A 26,648-nucleotide genomic window follows, 5' to 3' on the forward strand; every position below is an offset into this window, starting at 1 on the left:
AGAATTTTGAGGCTGAAAATGATCTTAACGATTTTCTTAAATTTATACAAAAATATAATGCCCAATGAATTTTTAGGGAGAGATTTACAAAAATGATCAATAGCAATAAGATATCTAAGCTTGTCATTATGGAACACAATTCGTTTTGCAATTTAGAACATATACAGACTGAAAAAGCAATATCTTTTTGCTATCTGAGCATTGTAAATGTTCTTAAATTTTGTGAAATGTCAGCCTGACCTTCCTTATAAAAAAAGTTCCTATACAAAAGCAAAAAAGGCTATGAACACTAGATCCTGAAGCCACTATTATTTAGCTGCTGGTTAACTGTATATAGTAATAATGTTTTGCAAATTCAGAAGAATATTTGAAAGAATAAAAAAGTTTCCGAAAATTTAAAGGGAAATTCATGTTTTTTTAGATTAAGGAAATTCAACACTGAACAACACTTTACATGAAGCACAATCGGTTTTTCAATCACTTTAAGGCAAAAAGAATAAAGAAAGGCTGATCCTCTTTTCTAGGACTTCAATTTTTGTGTCAAATTCATTAAGAAGTACTTAATTGGTTGTTCCCAACTATTAAAAAGTACATTTTAAAACACGTATTTTTCGATCCTAACCCCATTATGAATAAAACACTTTGTTTATGGTATGCTTTATAACTGTTTACAATTTCAAAGCTTTTTGTTCCCACAAGTTTAGAATAAAGGGAAGCACTGTATTCATGGGGTTTATATTGTAAAACCTTTCGACTGTTATCGATTAAAAGGTGTTTTTCAATATCTTCGCTAATATTTTTCTGTTGTCCCCAGCTAAACGCAGGCACAACTTTTGCTATATTTATTGCTGTCCATGCTAATTAAACTGCCTTAGGTGTGTTTTTTCTATAGTACACTAAATTATTTTCAAGTCTAATGTCATTGAGCCAGTTGAGCGGGATTTGCGGTACGTTGTCCATGTTGTTGTGCTCCACCATTTTCTCACGGTTTTAAGACCAAGGGAGAGGCGTAAATTAAAGTGCTAATTCAGAATACCATCTCCTTTAGTTTTTTTTTCTTCAGGCTAAATACATTATAGTATTTCTTGTTTTAAGCTTATGAAGGGGAAAATATATTATTAAAATCACGTAAACGATCACAAAATATAATATTACCTTAGAAAATTACATAGTCTTTTCCACAAAGAAAATTAAAGAAAGACGCAGATAAGAAAAAAAAAAACGCGACAAAATCCACTCCTCGGGCTAGAAACAGAATGTATCATTTGGCATTTTTTGCCAAAGATTAAACCTTTGCCCAACAGCGAATTCTAAACAAGATTGTCATTGAGTGCTTTCCTAATTCATGGTTCAAGAGAGATTAAGCCCAAGTGTTAATGAGTCAATCCTTAGGGGACCAAATCGCCGAAGGAGAGAGAACATTAATCGCCGAAAATCCAGGAAAGCAGAACATTAGATAGGCATTATGTAGGCAGAATAAAACCCGTGGGTTTTGCAAGAATAGCCGGACGCACGCCCACTGAAATGGGAAAACAATTAGTGAATGATAAATTCCTCGTATAAAACGCCAAAGCGGTATATCACAGTATGAAACATGCCGGATGAGGAATCGATAAGCTGTATTAGTCGGCCATCCAGTCAATGCTCAAATTTAAAGTATAATTTCATTCGCTGTCGCTATATAAGTGAATTCAGGCTAAGTGGGAAACAGTTTGATGATCTACAAGCACATGGGACACTCCACTAAAGTGTTGATTTGAATTTCTCACCGAGCCGAGGAGAGGAGCAAGTTCACTTGTATTTTGGGAAAAGGTAAGCATATTACGACAATTTACCCACAATTGCCCTCTCTTAAAGACGTATAAAAGTGTAATTTAGATAAATACTTAAGCTGCGTAAAGATAAAGCTTACTTTGCAGAAAAACGCGTTCTAAAACTTTCGGTGATTAAAGCTAAAAAGATCGAAACGCGATATGCAACCTTTGGCGCGAAGTCTTTAAGTATAACAAAAACGGAATGAATTATTGTTGCTCACACTAATATGCTTTCAATTCATGGTTTCTTTTTGTTTATATTGCGAAACTTTGCTCTATTTGGCGGGGGCTGTTTAAGTAACAAAAGAAAAGGAAACGAAAAAATAAATAAATAAAAATACATCGTCTTCCAGATCAATAGACCTATTGAATGCGTCACAAAGGGCTCATCATTGATGTCATGTTTGATTCATTTTTCATGTCCTTTTGTAATGAGTGTTCCATTTCGTTTTCTCGCAAATATATAACTTCCGATGGAAAAGTCTTCATTTCTGTGTTTCTTTATCGGTATGCCGTTTTTTTATTATTTGCTTTATAAACAGCATATTCAAACATCAAGGCAGTCTAAAATCAAAACGGCACCGCCAATCTTTAATCTCATTCAAAGTCTGAAACCTTGGCTTACTTTGCAAATATGTTTGCTTTTTAACATTTATAACCTCTGTATACACAAGAAACTAAGGTTTGCCTTCGGATCCATAAGTTATAGCTTTATTAAGGCACGTTTTGATCGTATCCGACTTGCCCGCGACCCCGGGGGGGGGGGGGGGGGGGAACTCTCCAGAAAAGTAGACGGGGATGCTCGACCTATCGTTTAGGGTATAGAATCTTGCCAACTACTATCTCTTAGGGGGTGTTTTAGGATTTTTCCGATTCTGTAATCTTTTAGGGTGTCTCATGCTCAATGGTGGCCCAATCGCTCGAAACGTATTTTACAATAAACCACAAGTCAACTGATCGGTTGATACTTCCAACTTTATTGTCGGTAACATAAAAATACAGGATTCGTCAGCCAATTGAAACGAGCATTGTTTTTTTAATGCTATCTGTCAGGGTTAAAAATTCCTTCGACCACACCCAGTGTGCTATCTCTTAGGGGTAAGAATTGTTGTTGACCACGCCCTTAGTGCTATCCCTTAGGGTTTAAATTGATTTCGCTGTTGAGCATCCCCCTCTGTTTTTCTCGAAGTCCCCACCCCCCGGGCCCACGACACTCTTACGACACTAGTCGTAAAGTGTAAATCAACCTACGACCCCTTTGCGATGCTCGACTACGAGAGTCGTAGTGTGTAACTCAGGGCTAAGACATGTCTTAGGTAGGTCTCATATGACTAAATTATGCTTGTTATTTGTTGTTATTGTGCGTTTTGTAGCACCCATAATGCACTTCGGAATACTCTTCTCCCAAAAGTTGAATGCGCTACTGTCTTTTTGAAATTTTATGCGTGCCTGTATGAAGTTACCTAAATTCAAATATATAACCATAACCCATGATAATCCGTGTGACTAAGAAATACAAGACTGACCCTTGATAATCCGTGTGGCTAAGAAATACAAGACTACACCTATGATAATCCGTGTGACTAAGAAATACAAGACTGACCCTTGATAATCCGTGTCTAAGAAATTCAAGTCTGAACCCATGATAATCCGTGTGAAAAGGAAATTCAAGTCTGAACCCATGATAATCCATTTGGCTAAAAAATACAAGACTTAACCCATAATAATCCGTGTGGTTAAGAAATATTCATGTTCACTAGAGGAGTCAGGGAAACAGAAGCAACACCCCCTGGGTGGGAGGAGATCAGTCCATTAAACCTACGGCTCTTGTATCCTGATTGGTCAATTTTCTAAAGCGTTATTCCTTTGTGGGAAGCACAGGAATACCTTCGAGTTGTCAGGTTATCGCAAGCTATAATCATGTTTTGTGTAATGATCTGTCCTGGGAGAAGGAGAGATGTTTTTACAATGCACGAGAAAATGTAGGCCTGTATATTAATGTATAATGTTTTTTTAAAAAAAAAAACGCGCCAAACACAAGGGGGTAAACGAAGTCGTACGAAAAGATTGTGTTTTGTTAATCGAAAAGCGTACCGAGTTCAGTGGTGAGATAAGTAGACAGTTTAATTGTATTAAACTCCCCCCCCTCCCCCCACGCTCAAAATCCTGGCTTCGGGCCTGATATTCAATAGCTGAAGGCAGGTTCCCAAGTTCTCAGGGTCGATAATACAACGGCCTGGCTCCGACCCGGATTCAGTCAATCACACGAAGCCTAATTCTTTTGCTCTCATACAGTGATTAAATATACAAGGTTTCTAATTCTACTTTTTTTAAACTACTCACGATAAAAATTATTCAGTTTGATTGCATAATGCTGACTAAGTTAAGCAATGGTGAGATTTTATAATCTTCATTTTTTTATGTCAAGTATTTTGCCTGATTTGGTTCAATCCATTCGTATCGTTTTACAAATACAATAATGAAGTTTAAATATCGTCATTTTCAATCAAAGTTGTTCCCTTTTCAACCCGGCTCGAAGGACCAATATATGTTGTGATTGGATAATTCAACTGTAATATTAGTATGTCTGTTTGAACACAGCTGTAAGAAACGCCTTATTGAGGAAGTAACGCTTTTGCATGGCGTCAAATAAGGAAATACTTGTCATTTCATCGATCGACACCCTTATAGTCCACGGATTACTGTCTTTGGATGATACATATTTACTTCAGTTACTAGTAGAAAACGCTTTTTGTATTCCCGTTTATTTGAGAGCCGACTTTCTAGAAAAAAAGGGAGGTCAATTCTACTATAAAAATTGGTGGTTTTGCTGATATATATATATCTTTAGACTTGAAGTGAAGGTATGTATAATGGACTTATCAGAGTATATGTAATACTAAAGATATAATTTAGTCACTTTAGCATAATTTTATCCGGACTGAATTTTTCTATGCACTTTCAAATGTGCTTTGTGTGAGTTTTAGTGAACGCCACATTTGCATTTTGCTTGATATGGAAATGAGCATTTCATATTTTTTTTATCATTTTAAGCATCATCAAAAGGTAACTGTTATTATCACCAATATCTATCCAATCTAATATATTAAAATCAAATATTCCTTGTTAGCAAAGCTTTAAGAGATATCTCGTATGTTTGAAGCACATTCGCAGATATTGATTTTGATCTTACTGTATAACCGCAGAGTGTGATGCCAGAAGTCTTTAAAGACGATCAATATCAAGAGTATTTAAGAAAAATGAGCTAGAAAATGGGGGTTTCAGATAATATCATGTTTGGAGAACCTTTTTTGGTGGAAGAACAGAAGAAAGAAAGCGCTGGAACTTGAGTATGAGGCAATACAGTATAATTAAAGACCAGTCTTAGCCTTTTGATTCAACAAAGGGCCACGAATGATTCCTAAATGGCGGGTGCAAATACAACCCACACCCACTCGTTCTCGTTAAGAAAAGATGCTATTTTTAAACTAACGCGCACAAGACCCTTTATTTATTTATCTTATTCACTATGCAACCACTTCGTAGAAGCACAGGAACTCTCAGTGAGTGTATGACTTGAAGTCTTTTGTAGCTAACAAAAAGCAGAAAGGGCAATTTTAAGGACCTCTAGGAAACAGTAAAGTTTTGGTGTCTCCTGTAACTTAAGAGAGAGAGAAAGGGAGGTTTTGAAGATCTCTCTAAAGGGTGAGGGCTTCTTATGTTCTTTACATGTTTTGGGTTATTTTATAGCTAACAGGAAGGGGAACTTGAAGAACCTTATATAAGGAAACTGTAAATGGGCTTTAATTATTCTTCCGTAAAAAAAGAAATTTGAAGAGCGTCTAAGACGGGTGAATTTCCTTCACTTGTTATTTACTATCTGATCATACCTCTAACTGATCACTAAATTCAATAAGTTAATTGAAAATCCTTACTTGGCCAACAAATACTGCACCATACTTTGATCATTAGAATATTTTCAGTAAGTATAAATTATTAGGAAGAAAATAACACAAATGATCAACAGAAATGATATCTAAGGTTGTTATTATGAGTAAAATTATTCTGCAATTTAGAACGCATCAGGACTAAAAATGCAATATTTTTCTGCTATCTGAGCCTCGGTATGTTCTTAAAGTAAAATCTCAGACTGAACGTCCTTAAAAAAAGGTTCTAATAAAGAAGAGTGTATGTAGAGAGACATCGATACGAGATCATCAAGAAGTGGGGGAGTTTCATTGAGCTGGGTGCCTACTATTTCGGGAACTTGTTATTGCGCAAACCCGTACCCAAATAAAATTCGAAAAGGGGGGAGAGAAAGCGTAATTGCAGATAATGGAAAACGATTTCCTGGTAACTTCTTTTTTCCCCTTTATATTAATCTTGTCAATGATCAAGGGCACGAAATGGATCCGATGCGCAAAATATCTGTTCCGCAGCCCGTCTAGCTAGTTGTGTGTGTGTGTGTGTGGAGGGGGGAGGGGGGGGGGGGGGGAGGGAGAAAATTGCTCGGGAAGAACATTGTCCCGACTGGTTATACGGGCAATTTTTCATGTGCTAAAATGCCTAACCAATCGTGCTGGCTGGGAAAGAAAAGGAATGGTCCCTCCTGGGAAAAAGGAACAGATAATTTTTCCCCAGCAATTTTTAAAATGGATGTTTTTAGTCGTTTAACGACTAAATATGCATTTTAACGTGTTTGTGGAAGGGGGTCTTGTCTGCCCTTGAATAATTTCCAACTGCTGAACCGCTTTCTAGCCTCCGTCACTCAAACTAGAGAATAACATTTGTTTTTGATATGTCAGCACCTTGAGGAGAGCTTGCGTGATTGAAAGCCATTTCACTGCTGCCTAATACACCACCAAGTAACAGACCCGGCAAAATAATTTCATCGGTTTTTTTGGGGGGAACTTTGAATTTCCACCGGGTCAGCTAATTTTTATTTACGAGCCGCCGGTCACTCAATTTACTCGTCGGGTATGGAAGAAACTGTTCGGGTTGATTTAGAAATTCCACCGGGGGTCGGGGAGGCTAAAAGCTTGTCCGAAAATTTCCGTCGGGTCGGGTTTCGCCGGGTCTGTTACACAGGGGTGTTATAATAAAAAGGCTTCAAAGATTTTGAATGACAGAAACCAAAACACTATTTAAACGCTGAAAAACGTCAACAAGAGTTCGCAAAATGTTTAAAACAGCAGCAATTATCAGTTCTCACCAAAAAAATATCTTCATTTCAAGATAAAAAGTGTTCTTTTAAAAGGTTACATTTAGGCTTACAATATCTTAAAATGCATAAATCATATATAGTAGATTCCCCTTAAGCTATACCAACAAATACATGACTTAACAAATACATGATTGAACAAATCGCCTTGAATAATCACAACACTAGTTGTCTATGATATAGACCAGCTCTCGACAAATAGCGAAAAACACCAGCTAAACAAGAAAAAAAAAACGGGTTTACATCAGGCGCGTACCCAGGTGGGTGGGTGGGTGCGCAGTCATAGGTATCATATGTAAAAAGCGTATGATTTTAAGATTCCTTAATACGAAATGACCCACGAAATGACCCAAGGGGGGGAGGGGGAGGGGGGAGCGCATCCCCGTGGGAACTTGGCCGAAAAAAGGTTAACCTGGCCGAAAAACAAGTGGTGCAGGGGCGTAGCCACGGGGCGTGGTCCAGGGGGCCCGGGCCCCCCCTTCTAGCAGCCAAAAATACAGTAAATGTATAAGACATTATCTAAAATACAGGAGAAAATGCCTTCACCGGGCCTTTTGGGTCCCCTCCTGTTAAAAATCCTGGTTGCGCCGCTGTGGTGCATTGCTTTAGCAGCCCTTCATACTCCTGGATCCTCAAATGTCAAATTCTTATTATCTGTATTTGTGTAAGCTACAGACGTATATCAAAATGTCGTGAACAGCCGCTATAATGTTAGAATTGACATTGAGTTTATTTAGGACTTATGGACATTAGGGTTTATGACACATAGTGGAAAGCAATTCGAAAAGCAATTTTCTTTTGCATACTGAATAATGTTTCACATGATATTTCATCTAAGTCTACTTGCACAAGGCGATCATTACCGACTAATTTCGCCAGTGGCGCCAGACAGGTTATATTCCATCGTTGATGGCGTTTTCCAGACTTGCAGGCCAGCACACCCACTCGATGCGTAGGCAGCGGTTACACTTCAACATCAGCGCCTCTCTACGTTTCCCTTCATAATCCTGATATGAATGGAACATTAGGGTGAATCTAATACAGTTTAAGGGATCAGAAATATCTAGATTCTTCTATTTGGAAGATGTGAATATATGTGCTTCGCTTGGGAAGTACGTCCGCTGGAATCGCTCTGAAAATATAATACACACAGAAACATTGGATTCTTTGCTTGAAATTAAAAATCATGCAAACTATGGAGCTTAAGCAATTTTCAGTCATTTCTTATTTGCTAGTTGTGTAGAAGCAATTTTCATGTCTTCCAACAACAATGACAACATTGCTGTCACAGCACAAATGATCCGTGAAGATAGCATCAGACGGATTTCCTGGCCTAATAATGCTGGCATTGTTTATACACCGCCATGTAGGGCGGTGCAGCGAAGTGAGGGACCGATCATTTGATATTTGACAGGGGAAGTGGCTTTTTTTCCTAGATTTTTTCCCATATCAATCAATGGCTGTCGTTTTTCTAAAGGAGAGCCTGGGGCGAGCGCGCGGGAAACCTGTGATATTATAAAACGTTAGGGACTAGGCTCCATTTCCAAGATGGCTGCCAGCAAAATCGTTGTTAACACGAATTTATGCAAGTATACGTGGAAATTATCGACTTACAAAGCTCTAGAGCGATAAAAAAGCGAAAAAAAAAAATGATTGTAGCCGACTCCCAAATATGGTATGTAATGCCATAAAATTCCAAATTAAATGTACATTTCGAACAAATGAATGTCGCCTCGTTCAAATGAATGTATTTTTGCTTTATTTATTGACTATTGGCGCAAATAAAAGCGTTTTTTCTCGTAACAATAAACAGCAAAAGGTGTAATAATTGCTCTAACCCTGACCACGGGCAATAGGATAGATTGGTGTTATGTGCTGTTTGATGACATATTACACATTATCTCTTGTTACACGACACGTAGGGACGAGTCGATTGCGCTTGCATGATTTCTGGCATAATCGCTTAAAACTAGCATAATTTTTAGACTTTTCGCTAAAAACAATGCTCAGAAAAATTTGCATTTTGCAAATTGTATCATCTAGATGAAAAGGGATTTTGCTTTTGTATTATACATACTAGAATTGTTATTATGATAACTAGTATTGTTATTATGAACCTCATTGGTCCTCGGCCATCAAGAAAGCGTGGCCGTGATCAGCACGCTAATGCACTTTGATTAACATGCATTGAATCGCTGTTTATGCGTTACAGTAAAAGCTTTGTATTTTATATTCTCACATTAAAGCTTTTTATTCTCGAATTAAAGCTTTGGGTTGGTAATATCGCAGAATTGAAGCTCAGAATTTTTAACAGCGAGCATAATTTGGGCATAATTTTGTTTAAAAACGAGCAACGCTACTAGCGTAATATGCCAGTCTTACTAACACAGTCGACTCGTCCCTAACCGCGAACTACTAACAGCTGTCTGCTTGGAAGCCCAGTAGCAAAACCTGCTAAGCTGACAATTTCGGGTGTTGATATTAGTACTTGTTGATTTATAATAGTGCCATCAGCAAGAGTTTATCTTTGACTTCTTCATCACTCCATCGCTTAAGATAACGACCGGACATGGAACAAGAATAGAGCCTCCGGGTACACCTGCTTTACAGCATACACAGCAGGAAACCCCGGTTTTGGAAACGATTATGGGATAGTTAAGTTCTCCTAAAGAGCATCATCTCTGGAAACAAAACTAAATAACAGGTTTGTACTTATATATATATTAATATATATAAATATTGTTAGAAACAAAAAGCCCAAGCTGTCGTGGTCTTGTACCAGAACAATGAGTACAATACACCAAAAACTGGAATTCGTAAAGACGAAAATTCAAGTTTTTGGTGTATTATAAATATTGTTAAATATAGTGATTGGTATCTCTTTTTAAACTTAGGGATTCTGTCTTGAGTGATAATGAAATTTCTGATAATAAAATGCAATTTAAATCTGTTCAATTAGAGGGACAGGTTGAGCTAACACTGTTGACAGAATAACTGCTGAAGAAAGTGACCGTGAAAGGGGGCATAACTCCTTTTATAGTTAAGGGGGGATGCGCCCTTTCAAAAATGCATTGCTCTGTCGTCGTACATTAATATTAATTTACTAAAATCACACTAAAAGACTTTTTCGACCTTTTTAATCTTAACATTTAAGGTACATCGTAACTTTTTCTCGTTCCCCTCACCTCACCTTTTTTCTCCGGCATGGAGAAGTAGACAGTGCTGCATTTATAAAACATCTATCTAAAGGTGACATAACTACTTTTTATAATGTCTGTACGTGACCAAGCTAGACATAATATCCTCAAAGTAAAATGTAGATGGTGTCCAATTTCACTAAATTTATTAATTCAATACTACCATTCTAAAAGCAAATGGGGTTCTTTTTGGTCTTGCGCAATGTATGGTCGCTGAACCATCCTTAGTACAGTGTTATGAAATTAGGCTAAAATATAATAGCTTTCTATAATGAAACAATTTAAATAGTTTCTGTCAGCCGCTTATTTTCATTATAGCAAAGTACCGGGAGAAACATCTATTTCGACTGGTTTTGGAAAGGTATTGAGACATTCTCGATTGAATTATGGTAAATAGAGCTAAAATCTTTATTTTGAAATGGTTGTTCGTAATTTCTCCAAATAGTTTATTTTCCAATATGTAATGAATTGTGAAGGTATGGGATGGGTGAGTATGGTTTTCTTTGAAAGCACAAATTTGGTGTAAATTTTATTCAACCCCTATACTTCAGTCAGGCAGTTTTTCTGATTTATTTTTGGAAGTTTTGCATCTTACAATTAAACGTTAGTATAAAAAAAACACCAGAAATCGCTCAAAGGAATACTCGATAAAACTGCCTGTTATGTTTGTTTTCTTTCAAGGAGAAGTCCGGTGCAATGCCCACCGATAGCTAAAGATTCTTTGGGTGATAAACATACCTTTTTAACTGTTTTTATAGTTAAAAAGAAACGACATCTTGCAACCTTTACGAAATCGTATCAAGGAACATAAAACATAAAATCGTATCAAGGAATAAAAAAAACTTGTTAAATCAAACTATTTCCCAAGGTTTCACAATTATATAACACTGTTGTCGATAGTCGTGATAAATCGGTGTTCTACGAGATTATCGTTATATAAAGTATTATTATATTAAGGTTACCCAGAGCCACTGATCATCAATTTGGAAATCGCCTAAGAGCTCTAATCATTGAGGCATAGAAAGGAGATAAAAAAGGGAAAAAGCATGGAGGGCTTTATGAGTTTGAAAACAATTATTGTGAGACAACTATGAATTTAAAACTACTAACTGGGGAAGGGAGGGAACTGAATAGAATTCAGAAGAATAGAGGAATTATTGGGCAGATTCAACATTGTAAGTGAGAATATATTGATTGGGAAAATAATCAACAAATGAAAAGTTTACTTAATATGAGAGCAAACACAAAGTTTCGGTCATATCACGAAAAAAACGAAACTTGAAAATGCATTTATTTGTTGTATGAGGTTAGTAAAATTATTATCCTAAAAGCTTTTCTCATAGATTAAAGTATTTGGTTCTGCTACTTATGCCAACCAAAATTGTGGCTCAAATTTCGTGTTTCTATTCTTTTTTAGTTACCGCAAATAATGAAATGGTTAACTTGCATCAGCTGTGCATAACGAAGACGTGATAATTATAAACCTCCCTTGACAACACCTCTTCGTCAAAAATTAAAATGCCAAAAACATCAATTAAAAACTGGCAAGGTTTGCTTTTTCTATCACACCCGTTCATCAAAGCTAATCTAGTTGGAAATGGATTGAATAAACTTAATTAAACGAAGTCACTTTGCGAAAGATATAATTTCCAAAATACAAATCACCCTTTTGTTCGTCTTCTTTCTTTACTGTTTTTGAATCCGCTGCTGTCAAAATATTTGGGGTAGATTCGAATTCACATTTGTTATCTCAGTTTTATGCTTCCTGTTATACTAGTTATAAGCAAGTTTTTTTTAATAAAGCCACCGGCCAAGCGTTTAGTAAAAGAAGAGCGATTCATCACGAATATTTAGCCAATTTGTTTGTCAAAACTTGCAAGTAAGTGACGAAAGTCAGTACACATTTCGTTACCATTCACACGCTCCCAAATGCATTTATTTATTAGGGTTTTTACATTTGAATTTTTTGAAGCAAGAATACAATCAATGATATTCCTCTATCTTATTGTAGAAAAATATCTAAAATTCTTGTTTAGCAAGAATAGGCTAGACAAGTTCCCCTTTTGTTTCATTTCTTCAAGATACAAAATATGTAAAGACACACTTGTTTGAACAATTGAAATGGGTTCAATTTTTTTACCCTCCCTCAGAGAGCATAAAAAACAAATCGCAATTAAAGCTGTTAAAGTCTTCAGAAATATTACCTCCTCGATTATCAAATTTTTCATTTTCCAAGAAGTAGAACGACTATATATGCAAGTTAGATGGTTCAAAAATTTTCCGTAACTGTTTGGTTGTATTATTTGTTTTTGTGAGAAAAAGGTTCGTTATTTTTTGTCAGCAGGTGTTGAGTAATAGAATTCTTTATAATATAAAAATATATATTGTGCATTTTTTTTCTCTAAAACAAAATAAAAAGATATAAAAAAAATGAAGCATCAACATCACACCATGGCAATGAACATGATACAGCTAAACCATTATAGCGGCTCTACAAATACAATGCATGCAACCTCGTCAGCTGTTAAACCGAACATTCACAGTAACATGTTTATTCTGAAGCTTTTTCTTCAATATTTACTCTAAGTTCTGGTCGAATTCTAATTCGAAGAAACATTCGAAGGGTAAATTTCGAGGTAACCGTTTTAAAGAAAAGGTTCAATCGTCAACTGCGCTTAGTAAGCGCATGTTGTTTTCGTGAGACGCGCTTAAAGGCGGATCAGTTTTGTTATTTTAAGATATAAAGAGAACCATAAGGATTCATCTTGTTCAATTCTTCAGGCTAGTTTCTGTGTCTTTTATGGTGGGTTTACAAGTGTAACCGAGGCCAACGGAAAATTTGCGATAAATAGGACAAAATAATCTTTGATGGCACAATGCATATCATACTATTAAAATAAATGCCTTTTTTTTCCTTTTGCAAGCTCAAACATTAAAAGTCGATTCAGGCCTGATTTTGGCAAACTAAACATTTGACTCCGATATGACAAAACTGTCGTACAAAGAATGAATAATTTGTGTGATATTCTATATCAAGGCTTCTTAAAAAAAGAGCAAAAACGAAATTGATATACATTTGCTTTTTCTGTATTGTCTTATCTTTTTACCTGAATGGTACAAGTTTTTTTGTTTAAAGTTTGAAAATCCAAAACTTTACACAAAATTGACGCCACAAAAATTTTCGCCATTAAAAAGGGAAGGGGGGTTCCGATCTTGAAATCCCCAACGTGAGGGGGTGGGGTGGGGCTACTGGACTCCCATCTCACGTTGTCTGGAAAGGAGTAAACCTTTTCCAAGAGCAAAATATTTCCTTCTACCTTCTCCGTCATAAAACACAAGCGATGACAAAGCAAACGAAATCAGCTGTATCAGCTTTGTTCTTGAGTGTGCAGTTCTGTTGATTCAGTAGTCAACCAATCAAAACCTGCCTGCAAATGATTTAAAATTGCTTGTCTCCTCTTACAAGTAAGCATTTCACATCGCAAGCTTCACAGCGGTAAGTGGCCACCGTATAATTCTCGAATCCTAGACACTTTTTTTGCAATCTGTTGCTCAACAGTTGGCTTGGATGAATAGATCGCATTATCAATTTTTCAAAGGTACACAAAGAGACATCGGGCTATTTGTTCGTGTCATTTCGCTCTCAAAGTTCCCAACCTAATTTAAGGCACTTCTATTAGGACTTTTATCACTCGATTTTGTCACTAACTCTGCGATTTTCACACATAAATACGGGATGAACATTACTTTTTTGTCTTTTTTCAAAGAATATAAACCATAAACCAGTTAATTAAATACCCCGGGTAATATTCAGTAAGCAATCCGTTTTTCGTCTACAAGCGATTTCATGTTCTTAGTGTTTATTTTTTTTTTTTTTATCGCAATATTAGACTTGAATATTAGTCTTGAGGATTTAAGATACATCGTCAAGCAGGCTCGCGCGAGAATTAACCGCAATAAAGAAGTGGCAATGTTACGGCCTCGGACCATAATACAACATCGCGTTAATTGCTCGACCGTAATTAAATTCATACCAAACAAGTATTTTCATCGAGTTTTGTATACCGCTTGGAAATAAAAACAATTCTTCTCAAAGCACCAGCTACTTTCGTGAAAAATAGGAATCAATATTTCTTTTGTCCGCGGAATAAATCTTATTCAATCGTTGAATTGTGGTTGAATTTTATTTTCATAATTTCCTGTCTTGAAAGCAGAGCTTTTCGAAGGGTGTTAAATTTGAGTAGACTCGCTAGTTCATTGCCGGCTTTTAATGGATACGCCTGAATACTTTACTTGCACCGCTAGCATTTTTTTCATAAATCATGCTTCCGCACTTTCGCTTAATTCTTATAATGCATGTATTTGATATCGAATAGAGCATATCGCGACTTAAAGATTTCTCCTAGAAGCTTGCTCGATTAGGCCCACGCCAGGCGAGCGGCAACGGAAGTAATAAAAACTAATGGCTCTATCGAGAAGTGTGTTTATTTCTGATAGATAGTGGATGGGATTATCGTTGGTTCGTGCTTACAGCAGCGGTAGTAAATTGGCGGTGGGTAGTGAATTGAAAGAAATAAAAGATAAAATAGGAGACTAAATGGGTGAATGCAAATAGGTAGAACGCTTGAATGTTTGTTTAGTAAAATTCGGAAATGAGATCTTTAAATAAAAGAGGCAATTATCACACACAACAAAAGGAAAAACATCAACAATTCACAGTTAAAAATGCAGCTTGAGTACAGAAAAATAATGGAAATATATCACAGATATTCGGCCACAAAGCGCAAGATGCAAAGTAGACTAGGCACGTATCACCAGTCCTTGGTGAGGGGGGGGGGGGGGGGGGTAAGAAGTTTTTATATAAAAGGTAAAATCTTGCTTGCTTGCCGATTCGAACTATTGACTAATTATCGGGACTTCCCCCAAGTAATAAAAACTCAGAGTGAATAACAAATACGGTTACCCACGCGTAATATGCTTTTTGTCGCATAAGATAATTCGAAACTCGCAGAATCCCTCATCATGTTCAATCGGGGATATAAGGGTGTGCCAAACTAAACGATGCACCAGATAACATGTAACCTCAGCTTCCTTAGTCCTAGCGCCCGTGAAGCTTTTCTCGATTAACAGAGGGCTTGTGGCTAATAGATCACGTGACTTTTACGGGCGCGTACCCAGGATTGAACGAGAGGGGGGATCTTATGGAAAAAAGATTTAACGATCCTATAATAAGAAATGACCCACTTTTCGCCGGCCAAGGGGAGTAAGCGCGCACCCTGCGCACCCCCTGTATACGCGCCTGTTTTAGCGGCAAAGTAACAAAAACATATTTAAATTTACGAATAAAGCAAAAAAGTTTTTTTTTCGATTTAATATTTTGCCAAGTTCTCTGGCGTGACGGGAGCAGCCATTTCTATGTTTATTATTGTTTGAATTTGCTACCCAAAACGTCACGTGATCTCTTGGAGTAAGTCGCCTTTTTCCTACAATAATTACCATGTCTTACTAAATTATATGTATAAATATACTAGTAATAGTAACAGTTGTCCTCCGTCAAAAAGCGTTCAGTACGGGTGGCTTACTGCAATTTTCAATATTTTTCGAACTCTACACGACAATTTTCAACTGCATATGAAGAAAACGTTGTCGTTTTGAGGAACTGGTACCGAGGACTCTTAGTTTCTTTTCAGATATTTTCTCCATCGACCAAAGACCACAGTCACTGGTTTTTTTTTCTTCTAATTACAAGTCATAATGTTTACGAAGCACCTGCGGTACGGCAACGTAAAAAATGACAAGAATCTTGCAGTTTTTCCAAATAAGGAATATATTAGTTTCCTTATATGGAAGTGACCGCGTTTGGCAAAAACGACAATTTTTGGCAAAATTTTCTTGATATGCTTAATCTCGGCTTCCGTCAATCAAACTAACAGAATTACATTTGGTGCTTTTTCATTGAACACGCCTTGCGGTAACATTGAGACCATGTCAATTCAGGCCCATCAATACGCTTCAGTGATTTTGAAAACGGAAGCCAGAAGGCGATTTTGGCTGGAAATCGTCGACTAGAATGTTTTTAAATTGAAGTTTAAAAATTTGAATGATTATTCGAGATATTTCATCTCATAACAAAAAGGGCGTGGCTGATTTTTTCCCGAACAGTTTTACTGCGCGATCTTTATCCCGAAGGATGATCTGCCAGTCTTTGCTTGCCCGATTTCTTGTAACTGCCTGAGTTATCAAACGGTCCTTCCCTTGGGGCTCATTCAACCACATTTTCAGCCAACTGGGAAAGAGGTTGACTTCTAAGAACAGAATCAGTCGTCATATCAGTCGTGTATTCTTAGTTACTATTTTAAGTGAAATTTTTGCTATAGGCGGTAACATAGGCGTAGCAGGCCTGAAATTGGGGGGGGGGGGGCACATACAGAAACATAAAGAAAACAATGGGGGCTAAGTCACGCCCCTACTCGTCATTTCCTTATATATTTTTTTAAATATTGGGGGGGGGGGGGGCACGGGCCCCCAGTGCCCCACCCCCTGCTACGGCTCTGGATAAAAAACAACTCGAGGAAATTTAACCGCAACAAAACTACAAATTACAGGCACACGATTAAGTAAGTTTAGTGCGTTCCTTTTTTTTTTTTTTTTTTTTTTCAGTTTTCTTTTCTTTTTTCTTTTAATTTGTAAAGTAGACCTTTTATTGCGAAGAGAGGACATAAAAACCTGCTAAGGGGGGGATCTAAAGTTAACATCACTTTATATGCTGCCGTTTCAGGGCAAGACTACATGGATTTGTTCAATGTATTCATTTTATTCTATACATTCGTATAGAGCACGCGATGGTGCTCCAACCCCCCCCCCCCCTCCCATCCTCCATGCACACCTTACCCATTCAGCTATTAGTGGCAACAAATGTTCTTATTCAAATTGTACCAAAATATTGCTATTCTTTCTAATAACGAATCACACAAGAATCTTTTAGCACTGCAGAATAAAGGCAGGGTGCGCATCCTCAGCTAAATACGCCAGGAGACAAATTACCTTATTAAAGCCGCATTGTCACCAGTTTACTTCCGGTCGACGTTACAATCTCCGATGATTTTTAACGGAAAACGCGAAAAATATTTCAAAATATTGAAAGCAGTGTGCATATTGCAAGTTTCTTCGAGGATGTGATTGATAATTTAGAGCGGATGGCATGTTAAATATCTCGGATTCTAATAGATTATTTTGTCTTTAACGGTTGAGGTTTCCGTCGGACCTCCGGAAGTAAACTGGTGACAATGCGGCTTTAAGCAGAACGAACTCTCTTAAACTAAGTGTGTCATAGTGTGCGCTGTACTAGGTATCTTTTATGGCTATATTTAACCATCAATTTGCCGTACTTCTATTTTTTGTCACATATTGGTCGCATTTGGACCTATTGCTTTCTTTGGCATAAAAATAAAAATAATTAAGCATACTATTCCGTTTTACTTATCTTTCTATACAATCTGAATTTGCGTATCTCTAGTTTTTATATAAGAACTTTCAGCCAGAAATTGTCTCAAAATAAACACACCTAGCATCAGGAACTCTTCTTTTCTACACTTCTCACACGAATGTTACTTTAGCCCCAGGCCCACTCTTATGAAAAGAGCACAAAAACAACAAAAGAGAATAGCATTGTAATATTTCTGTATCCTTTTTAGATTGGTCTAAACATTCTGTTTCCAACAGTATATTCTATTCCTTTAACTTAATCAATCTATTTAAGGTGGATGTTTATAACCTACGTCATCAGATTAATTAAATAATAACTAGTCTACAAGGAGGATTATCTCCCTCCTGTAAGTAGAGGTTGAAGTTAACGCGGTTGAAGTTGCGCTATGGATACGAAGCGAAGAAATGTTCAACAGCAAATACCTTTGTGATTGTTTACTTGGATAATTGTCGAGGAAGTATTCCGTATCGGTAACTGCCTCTGATAACCAAACCAAATTCAGTATTCTGGGCATTTAGTTTTTCGTGCTCTTAACAACATTTCTCAAATGCATAAAGACTTGGGATTAAAAGGAAATGTCCGAAGGCTTTCCTTGAGTGGGCTTAATACGGCTATGGAATGCTTTACTCACTGTTAATTGATATTGTATAAAACTTGTTGTTATTCGTCGACTCTTTAGAGTCTCAGAGCTACCCTAAAGGATGTGGACACCGTGTTTCAAATCTACAAAACAATTTTACCTCGAGCAATTTTACCTCGATCTAAAGGTAAATTGGATGGTTTAAAGTAGCCTTAAAAGACAAAAAAATGGCAAAGATAATTGACAGTGCCTTTAATTTCCACGATACATCGTTCCTTTATGCACTTATTTTTCTTTTGTTTTGTCGTTGTTGTTGTTTGCCAAAGATATTTCCTTATAATAAAAAATATATATATATTTCTATAGGCTATGTTTTTTAGCCGGCGGCAACAAAAATATGACACGATACAGCTACAACATTAAGCTGTCCAAGGAAGGCAGGAGTTCTCATTCGCATCTCTTTATCTGAACATATAAAAGGGCCACTGTATAAAAAGATTCTTTTTGTAAAATAAGTAGATTAAAGCTTTGAAAAACTAATTGATGATGTGAATAAATCCACGCCTTGTCCAAATAGGATTTTCTCGGAGAAAAAGCCGATAATAGTTTCATTAGATACTTCTTTAAAGGATTATAGAGATGACCAATAGTCAGTCTCGCGACAAATTAAAAATAAAATAACAACAAACAATACGAAATGCGCTATTGTAAGATAAACCACAGAATTTAGTGCCATTTTGTCTAATGGTTATCGGAGAACGTACACAATTCTCCGGAAAGTAAGATTATAGACCTAACCGCTCTCGCCCATCAGTAAATAGCTAAAAAAATCGACACAAACACTTCTTGAGAATAAGCCATGTTGACGCAGTTTTGATCGCTGATTGGCTCGATAGAGAGGAAACCTTACTTGTCAAAAAAATGAAGCTTTTCCGGTAAAGAATGTCATGTCATGAATTTGACGTCATGAATTTGATGCAAGATGAAAGGAGCAGGCAGCCCGAAACAAGCCACCCAGATGATAAAGTTCGACTTATATTGGCGCCTTAAAGGCCAGGGTATCTTGTGTGCAGAGCTTATAAGACGTGCCGAATAGGCAGGAAAATAAGTTTTCATCGCTTTCACATTCATTCTTCGTGCTCAATCCCAAATACCCGAAGGCACCCTGTTGGAGTACCAGGTATATTACTTAAACTCGTTATTAAGTATATGTATTTGCTTATTCATACATGAAACACTTTACATAGAGTTTAGCTAAAATATATCATTCTATTTTACAATGTTTTTCATTCTTATTTATACTCAGTGTTCGGCCACTAATATCTCCAGGCAAATGTATTTAGGCGTTAATTTTATGGCTTTTAAATAAATAAATAAATACACTCAGTCTGTACTACATCAAACTCCTGAATAATTTTTAAGCTTTTTAGCTTTATAAGTATCCACATATTAAAGTAAGTAAAAGCTTTTGAAATGCAATCGCTTGAATTCGTGTATCCACAAAATATATTTTGTGCACACTGTAAGTAGTTACTTCCAAGCCACAAAGAGTTGCGATATTACCTGACAAATAATTCATTTCATGATATTTCCAAATTAAAATACTATCGCGATATAGAGTACATCAATGTCGGTTGTATCAAAACATAATTGTCTGTAAACATTACGGTTAAAATAATATATGGGGAAAAAAAACATCGATGATTGAGCCGTTATTTCGCACACAAAAGTTGCTTTGCTTCACCAGTCGCTGCCTCTGGCAGGGAATATTTAAAAGTAAGGTTATCTGAGCTCACCAACAGTAAACCCGACCCTTAACTGTATGTGTAATAACTGTCGTCATAAAATGCCAACGCAATTTTTCTTTTCTTAATTAACTTATTTCAAACACTTACATAAACGCGATTTTCCTGATGGTGCAAAGTAGGTTACAGTGCTAACCAAATTACTTTTTCTTTGAATTCCTAAGAGCCTTCTTGAATGCTGTAATGTCATGATTTGATTTCTCTTTTTTTAGGATACGTACCGAATCGAAAAGAGGCAGCCTACTCTGGCGCCGCCGTGGTGTGTTTTCTACAATTTGCTCACGAGTCCTCGCTAAGCTTAAAAGTAAAGGATCGAAAAACGAACCACGCCAACTCCAACATTATCGCATTTGCCTCGATAAAGCTCCAGCGAAAAATCAATTACTAAAAGGGTAGAAATTGTCACAAACTCGGAAGAACCCTAGACAAGTCTCCTGGATATATCAAAAGCGCTCAAGAACTTTCTGGAGAAAAATAAGTAAGTGAGAGATGCAAAGGGTAAGATTGTCTGAATTGTGGAAAGGTATATCATAAAATCTCTTTATTAATACCAAGCAGATGCAAGAAGCATTACGTGAGCAATTCCACGCACTCTCTTAGACACAATCATCAGAGCTGGATAAATGGCAATCCAGATAGGATTTTAAGCAGAAAAGTTCAAAGCCTCAAGGAAGCCGCTCACCAACCTTCGTCTATTGGGCGACTAATGCCTCTTGGCAAACTGTGTGCAGAGGGGTCTCGACAATCGCCTCCGAGTCAAAGTAAGTCCTTTATACTTGTCTTATTCTCACAACTCACGAGGGTAAGTCTTTATTGCCGGCGGAGATTATGAGTGTTTTTTTTTTAGCAATTTTCAGTTACCGGGGATATGGTGTTAGCAAAATCTCTTAGGAGCCCTTTTAAAGAAGCTTAAAACTAGCAGCGATTTAAAAGGACGTTCATTTGAAGTACATTGGAGTCGTATCAGCGGAATTGTTACAATCTGTGGTCTGATATCTAAGAGCCCAGAGCGGGCGGCGAAAGAAAAGTTTTTTGTAATAGTTTGTATTGTTTGAGCGGAGAGCGCTAAAACCAATATTGGTAAGTGAAAGGCAATGTAACCACCACAACTTGCAAGTATAATCTTCAAGAATAAAGCCGTAAAAAGTAAACATCCAGTATAAGCAAATATACATTGCAACAAAGTGGAAACCCTGGAGGGAGAAAATATGAGTTTTAATAATAGCTCAAAAGGATACTCTAAAATGAGCATTAAAGATAAACATTCAAGATAAGAAATACACCTAAAAATTCGGAAATTCAGAAAGGAAAGTGAGTTTGAATGAGAACTTAAAAGAATAAATTCTCAAGAAGAAAATTATTAATGTAAACAAATGTTCATTATAATTGGAAAGTAAGAAGGGGAGTTTGAATGAAGGATACTAGTTAAAGTAGATTATCTTTACTATATAGCTTGTAAGCCTGTGTGTATTAGTTACGGAAGGACCATGAAGATCACACAGACCCGTTGACTACGTTGCAAATTGAACTCCTCTATCACGCTCAACCCTAAAGGTTCTTGCATCAAAAAATGTATTTTTCTCGTGAAGCCTCAAAAGTAGACAAAGATAAATTCTTACACGATGCGAGCAAAACCAGAAAAAAAAAAACAGGTCGGAAATTTTATAATGACCTCAAAGGGAATTAAATTTCGAGCAGGCCAAGAGACAAGACTGGAAAACCGGAACAAAGCCAATACAGAGACAGCGGCACAAAAGAAAACAGGAAAGAGATGACGAAATTATTATTATAATTCTTTTTTTTATGCGACGCTTAACGTAACTAGGGCGAAGATAAAAGGGTGGGAGATTATTGATATTTTTGCAGTCGTGCAAAAATGAGTGAGGAAGACATACATACACAGACGAATTACAATTTGGGTCGTTTCATCCGTTTAGGACATGGTTGAAATTCACATGTCTTTTATGTCTAGGTTAAGCGAGAGTCGACACGGAGCACAAGGGGACGACAAAAAAGCTGGGGAAAGACAGCTAGACCACGCCAGGGCTGACAAGAAAACGCAAAGACAACGCCACCGCTTTGGCACGAAAGCGACAGATAATTGTTATAACTGACAGGAATAAAGCCACATAATTTGTAGCAGGAACTAAGAACAGACAATATTATCCAAAACAGAGGAAAATACGGAAACAACAAATTAAAGAGAACATTCAAAACAATTGGTCCTGGAAAATAAAAGAAAAAAAACAAGAAACACGAAATTGTGGGAGATCGAATCAGCATTATGTCGAGTAACGTTTCTAATCTTTGCGTGGGCTACAGCAACATTGAGACTCCGTCGTCGATCGAAATTGCAATCAAATTGCTTGCTTATAACGTTGTTTTCATCGTAGCTTTTTTCGGTAATATTTTAGCGATCAGCGTGGTTCTAAGCAACGTCCATCTTAAAACAACGACCAACGTGTTCATCTTGAACCTTGCAATCAGCGATTTATTGATCGCAATCGTATGTATGCCATCGAGTATGCACAGCATTGTCGCACACAGCAGACAAACCAGTGAAGTGAGCGGGATATTTGGTGCATTCCTGTGCAAATTGCACCAGTTTCTACAAGGGATCTCTATAACCTCCTCCATACTGACTGTTGCATGCATCGGTTGTGACCGCTTCCTTGCAATTGTCTACCCGTTTAAGAATATTATTACGTTACCCATCTCGAAGATTATTGTGGCTCTCGTCTGGTTCGCTAGCATTGCTTGTATATCTCCATTGCTCTACGCTTTGAAATTTCACGATGCGGGAAATGAATCTTACTGCTACGAAAAATGGGAACCGCTTTTTGACACGCATAAGGCTTCAGTACACTATACGCTGTTTTTATTCGTGGTGCAGTACGCTGCGCCGTTACTACTGATAACAGTTTTGTACTCCACGCTTATCAAGGACTTATGGCAAAGCAGCAGAACGCACTCAGACCGCAAACGTGCGTACAAAGAAAACAAAGCAGTCCTGAAGATGCTTGTGACCATTATACTGACATTCGCGATCTTCTGGCTCCCCATGCACGTGGTGATGTTTGTGTCAATCTATACCACCGATCCCGTGATCAACGCCTGCGGTCCGAAGGCAGCGGTAGTATTCCTTGGTTGGTTCTTGGGGCATGCTCACTCAGCCTGCAACCCAACGATCTATTTTACATTCAACGAGAAGTTTCGCATTGAAATAAGAAAATTGATGGCGAAAGTAAAAAGTTGGTTTGTGTCGGCTCGACAGCAATTGTCAGTTGACGACGAGACAACTCGACAAACGGCAGTGTCGTTCGATCTCAAAAGGGTGAGCTTTACGTCACTCAGGAGCAACGGCAAATTCAACCCTGCCGTCGAGCTTAAGGATGAGGATAAACAAGAAAATGGCCAACAGAGGCAGCGAATCTCATTGGGCGAGAGTGAGCACGTGACAGCGGCAACAATCCCATTGGCTCCTTCTGATCACGTCAGACTTGAAGTAGAAAAAAGCGGTCACGTGATTATATAAGTTTATCATATAATCATAATAATTGTCACTCAGATGGAGGAACTATAAACTTGAAACAATAAACTGTGGTTCAAAACATCAAGGCAATTTGGAAAACAAGAACATTATAGTCACAGGTTTGCTGAGAAACTATTGTACATATCAACGATAGCTCAGTAAATCAAGCGCATTGCGTGACTGAACCCAGAACAATTTGCGTGACAGAGGTCGAAGTGGTTGTAGCGTGACAGAAGTCTATAGTGTTTAGCGTGATAGAGTTGAAACGCTTTGCGTGACAAAGATCAGAGTTCGCTCCAAATGCAGCAAATTAGAGGATGGACATTCTAATTTTCCCCTTCAAAATAAGAATAAGCCACAATCGGCGTCAAGTGTGAATCCGGAAGCCATGTTACTGAAAATGCATTTTGGTTAATTCAATTATCTATTAAGCAAGAACAATTGAAGTAAAGCGCCTGTATAGGAATGGGCTGTATATGAATGCCTCACTTTGCATCCCCTACACGCGGCTAGATGACATACAATATAACAAATACTTAAGAAACTGTGATAAGAAGTGCAAAGCGTAACGGACACGGGACTTCATAAACTGTGCACTGTGCATGCTTAAATAACCGGAAGGAGAAGAATGAAGGAGAACAGCTCCATTATTCTACATCGTTTCTCGAGGCGAGATTGCATATATTATGCTATTGCGCACAACCAAGTAACGCCGAGTAAAAGAACTTAGTTTACCTAATAAAGGACACACGTGACCTCATGAGCTGTACACACGTGACCTCATGAGCTGTATACACGTGACCTCGTGAGCGATACACACGTGACCTCATGAACTGTACACGCGTGACCTCATGAGCTGTATACACGTGACCTCGTGAGCTGTACACACGTGACCTCATAAGCTGTACACACGTGACCTCATGAGCTGTACACACATGACCTCATGAGCTGTACACACGTGATCTCATGAGCTGTACACACGTGACCTCGTGAGCTGTACACACGTGACCTCATGAGCTGTATACACGTGATCTCATGAGCTGTACACACGTGACCTCATGAGCTGTACACACGTGACCTCGTGAGCTGTACACACGTGACCTCGTGAGCTGTACACACGTGACCTCATGAGCTGTACACACTATCCACAATGTCAAAAATACAAGGAATTGACCAATGGTTCTGTATCGTGCGCCATAATAGTTCGAGGCCTGCTGAGGCTATGTGTAAACATGGGCACACAGTCTACTCATACGGGCAATATGCATCTACTCACTGCTGTAATCAAAATGTAACAACTGGCGCTAGAGATCTAACAGCGTGGGTTGTTGTATATTGTTTGTCGCTGATAATCTGAGATTTTCTAAAGCTCTACGTCTGGTGTACACTGTTTTAGCTTGGGTTTGTGTTCTGATAAGAGAAACCACGCCGTATAGTTTTGACGAGAGGGGACTTATAAATGGAATTGTATAACGATGAAGGGAGGGGCTAAACAACATTTGCGCTGCCCCGATAGTTTCTGTAAGCTAAGCTTCTAGACATAACTCTATATTTTGTCTTGAAAGTGGTTGTATTACTTTAAATGACACGAGCTGTAAAATAAAATTATGCGCATTGTTCGATGATAATGAATATTTTCAACGTCGAAATTTTAAGATCCTACTATAAGATCGAATATCAACTAGCTGAAGAAAAAGAACTAGAACAAATTCACATCATGAAATGTGAGCCTCTCATTGGGTTACTAGAGTGAACTAAATTTCCTTACTTCTGGGCTAGGTCTCGGTGGGGAGCACACCTTATCATTTGTCTTATTATGTATCTTGTGTTGTGTGTATCAGTTCTCGGCGTGTTTATGAAAAAACGAATTTTAAAAATAAACATTGTAAACATCCTTATTTGTTTCAATAATAATAATAATAATAATAATAAAAGGAAAAAAAAGAAAAAAACCTCGAAATCTTTGCTATCATGTATTTACGTGTACGATTACTTTTTGACCCGCGTTTCAACTTGCAAACATCGAATTCTCCTTGAAAGACTTTAAACGCAAAGGCGAAAGGTTAAAGCATTTTTTCTAAAATGGTTAGTTTTTCAAAGAGGCTAGTTTTTACCAAGGGCAAAAAGAAAATGTAGCAAAAATCAAAATACGTCAATAAAGGCTTTTATGTAATGAAAACAGTGCCTTAAGTGTCTAAGTGTTAATAATGTCAGCGATTCTAAGAACTAGGCATTGATTATTTGCTGCAATAATAACTATCTCAGATATTTAATGGTTCTAGGAATAAACGGTATTTTTTGAATGTGTGCGCGCACTTGAAACTAGTTCCACTGGTCTAAGGCGGCACGCTTGGTGATAAGCTTATAGAAGGACCTGGCGTGTTGTGCTAAATATATCGCGTTTAGTGTACCGAATGGAAGAGTACGGACGTGATATAACTCATACCGCGTTTAGTACCGACGGCCCGCGTATAAGAGTAATGACGTGATGTTACTAAATATATCGCGTCGGTCCACTGAAGAGTCCGGACGTGATGTTACTAAATATATCGCGTCGGTCCACATACAAGGGTCCGGAGGTAATGTAACTAAATATATACCTCGTTTAGTGTACCGACGTCAAGTGGTCTAAGAGTACTTTCCAAAAGGAACTCTTGATAAGCAGCATAGATAATTTAACACTAAAATAGGATGCGCATGATAACTTTGGCGCCAAAGCTTGTTTGCTAATTGTTGTTGTAGTTTTTCCAGACATTTCAATACAATTGTCAAGATGGTCATCTAATATTTTACGGTATTCCTCGTTATATAGAACTAATTGAGGTGTCGGTCATTAAATATTTTCATAGCATGGCTCAAAGTTAACGCGCCTCCTGCGAAGATGGTGAACAGCATCAACTACATCCAGCTAAGCACGGCTGATCACAACACAAATAAAAGTGTTTGGCAAAAAAACTTCGTATTCGAAGTAACAAAAGGACAAGTATATTTCGGTAATTTAAGTAGGGGTGAA

At 37.5% G+C, this 26,648-nt stretch overlaps 1 protein-coding gene and 1 long non-coding RNA gene across 9 annotated transcripts in view; one reads left to right on the forward strand and one right to left on the reverse strand.

The window, feature by feature from the left end:
- The first annotated feature begins 1,409 nt into the window (after nucleotides 1-1,409).
- Nucleotides 1,410-25,555, forward strand: LOC5510809 (QRFP-like peptide receptor). 8 transcript variants are annotated; one of them, XM_032380017.2, is made up of 4 exons: nucleotides 1,410-1,812; nucleotides 9,541-9,739; nucleotides 20,316-20,864; nucleotides 22,076-25,555. In XM_032380017.2, exon 4 carries the CDS (start codon nucleotides 22,388-22,390, stop codon nucleotides 23,636-23,638), a length of 1,251 nt encoding a protein of 416 aa, XP_032235908.2. In that variant the 5' UTR covers nucleotides 1,410-1,812; nucleotides 9,541-9,739; nucleotides 20,316-20,864; nucleotides 22,076-22,387; the 3' UTR covers nucleotides 23,639-25,555. The 8 variants fall into 8 exon arrangements, with proteins under 8 accessions (XP_032235908.2, XP_032235915.2, XP_032235914.2 ...); XM_032380024.2 differs by lacking the exon at nucleotides 9,541-9,739 and having other exon boundaries at nucleotides 20,316-20,581; nucleotides 20,659-20,864; XM_032380023.2 differs by lacking the exon at nucleotides 9,541-9,739 and having other exon boundaries at nucleotides 20,316-20,581; nucleotides 20,662-20,864.
- The window catches only part of LOC125560631, a 29,826-nt gene continuing 10,919 nt past the window's right edge, over nucleotides 7,742-26,648 (reverse strand). Inside the window, exon 2 of the long non-coding RNA XR_007306702.1 lies at nucleotides 7,742-8,042. This is a non-coding gene — a long non-coding RNA (uncharacterized LOC125560631). The remainder of the gene's footprint in view (nucleotides 8,043-26,648) is intronic.

The sequence above is a fragment of the Nematostella vectensis genome, chromosome 15 (genome assembly GCF_932526225.1).
Source record: "Nematostella vectensis chromosome 15, jaNemVect1.1, whole genome shotgun sequence".
Taxonomy (NCBI): Eukaryota; Metazoa; Cnidaria; class Anthozoa; order Actiniaria; family Edwardsiidae; genus Nematostella; species Nematostella vectensis.

Excerpts from the sequence above, each read along its gene's own strand:
- LOC5510809 (XM_032380017.2), top strand. The coding sequence starts at position 22,388 with ATGTCGAGTAACGTTTCTAATCTTTGCGTGGGCTACAGCAACATTGAG.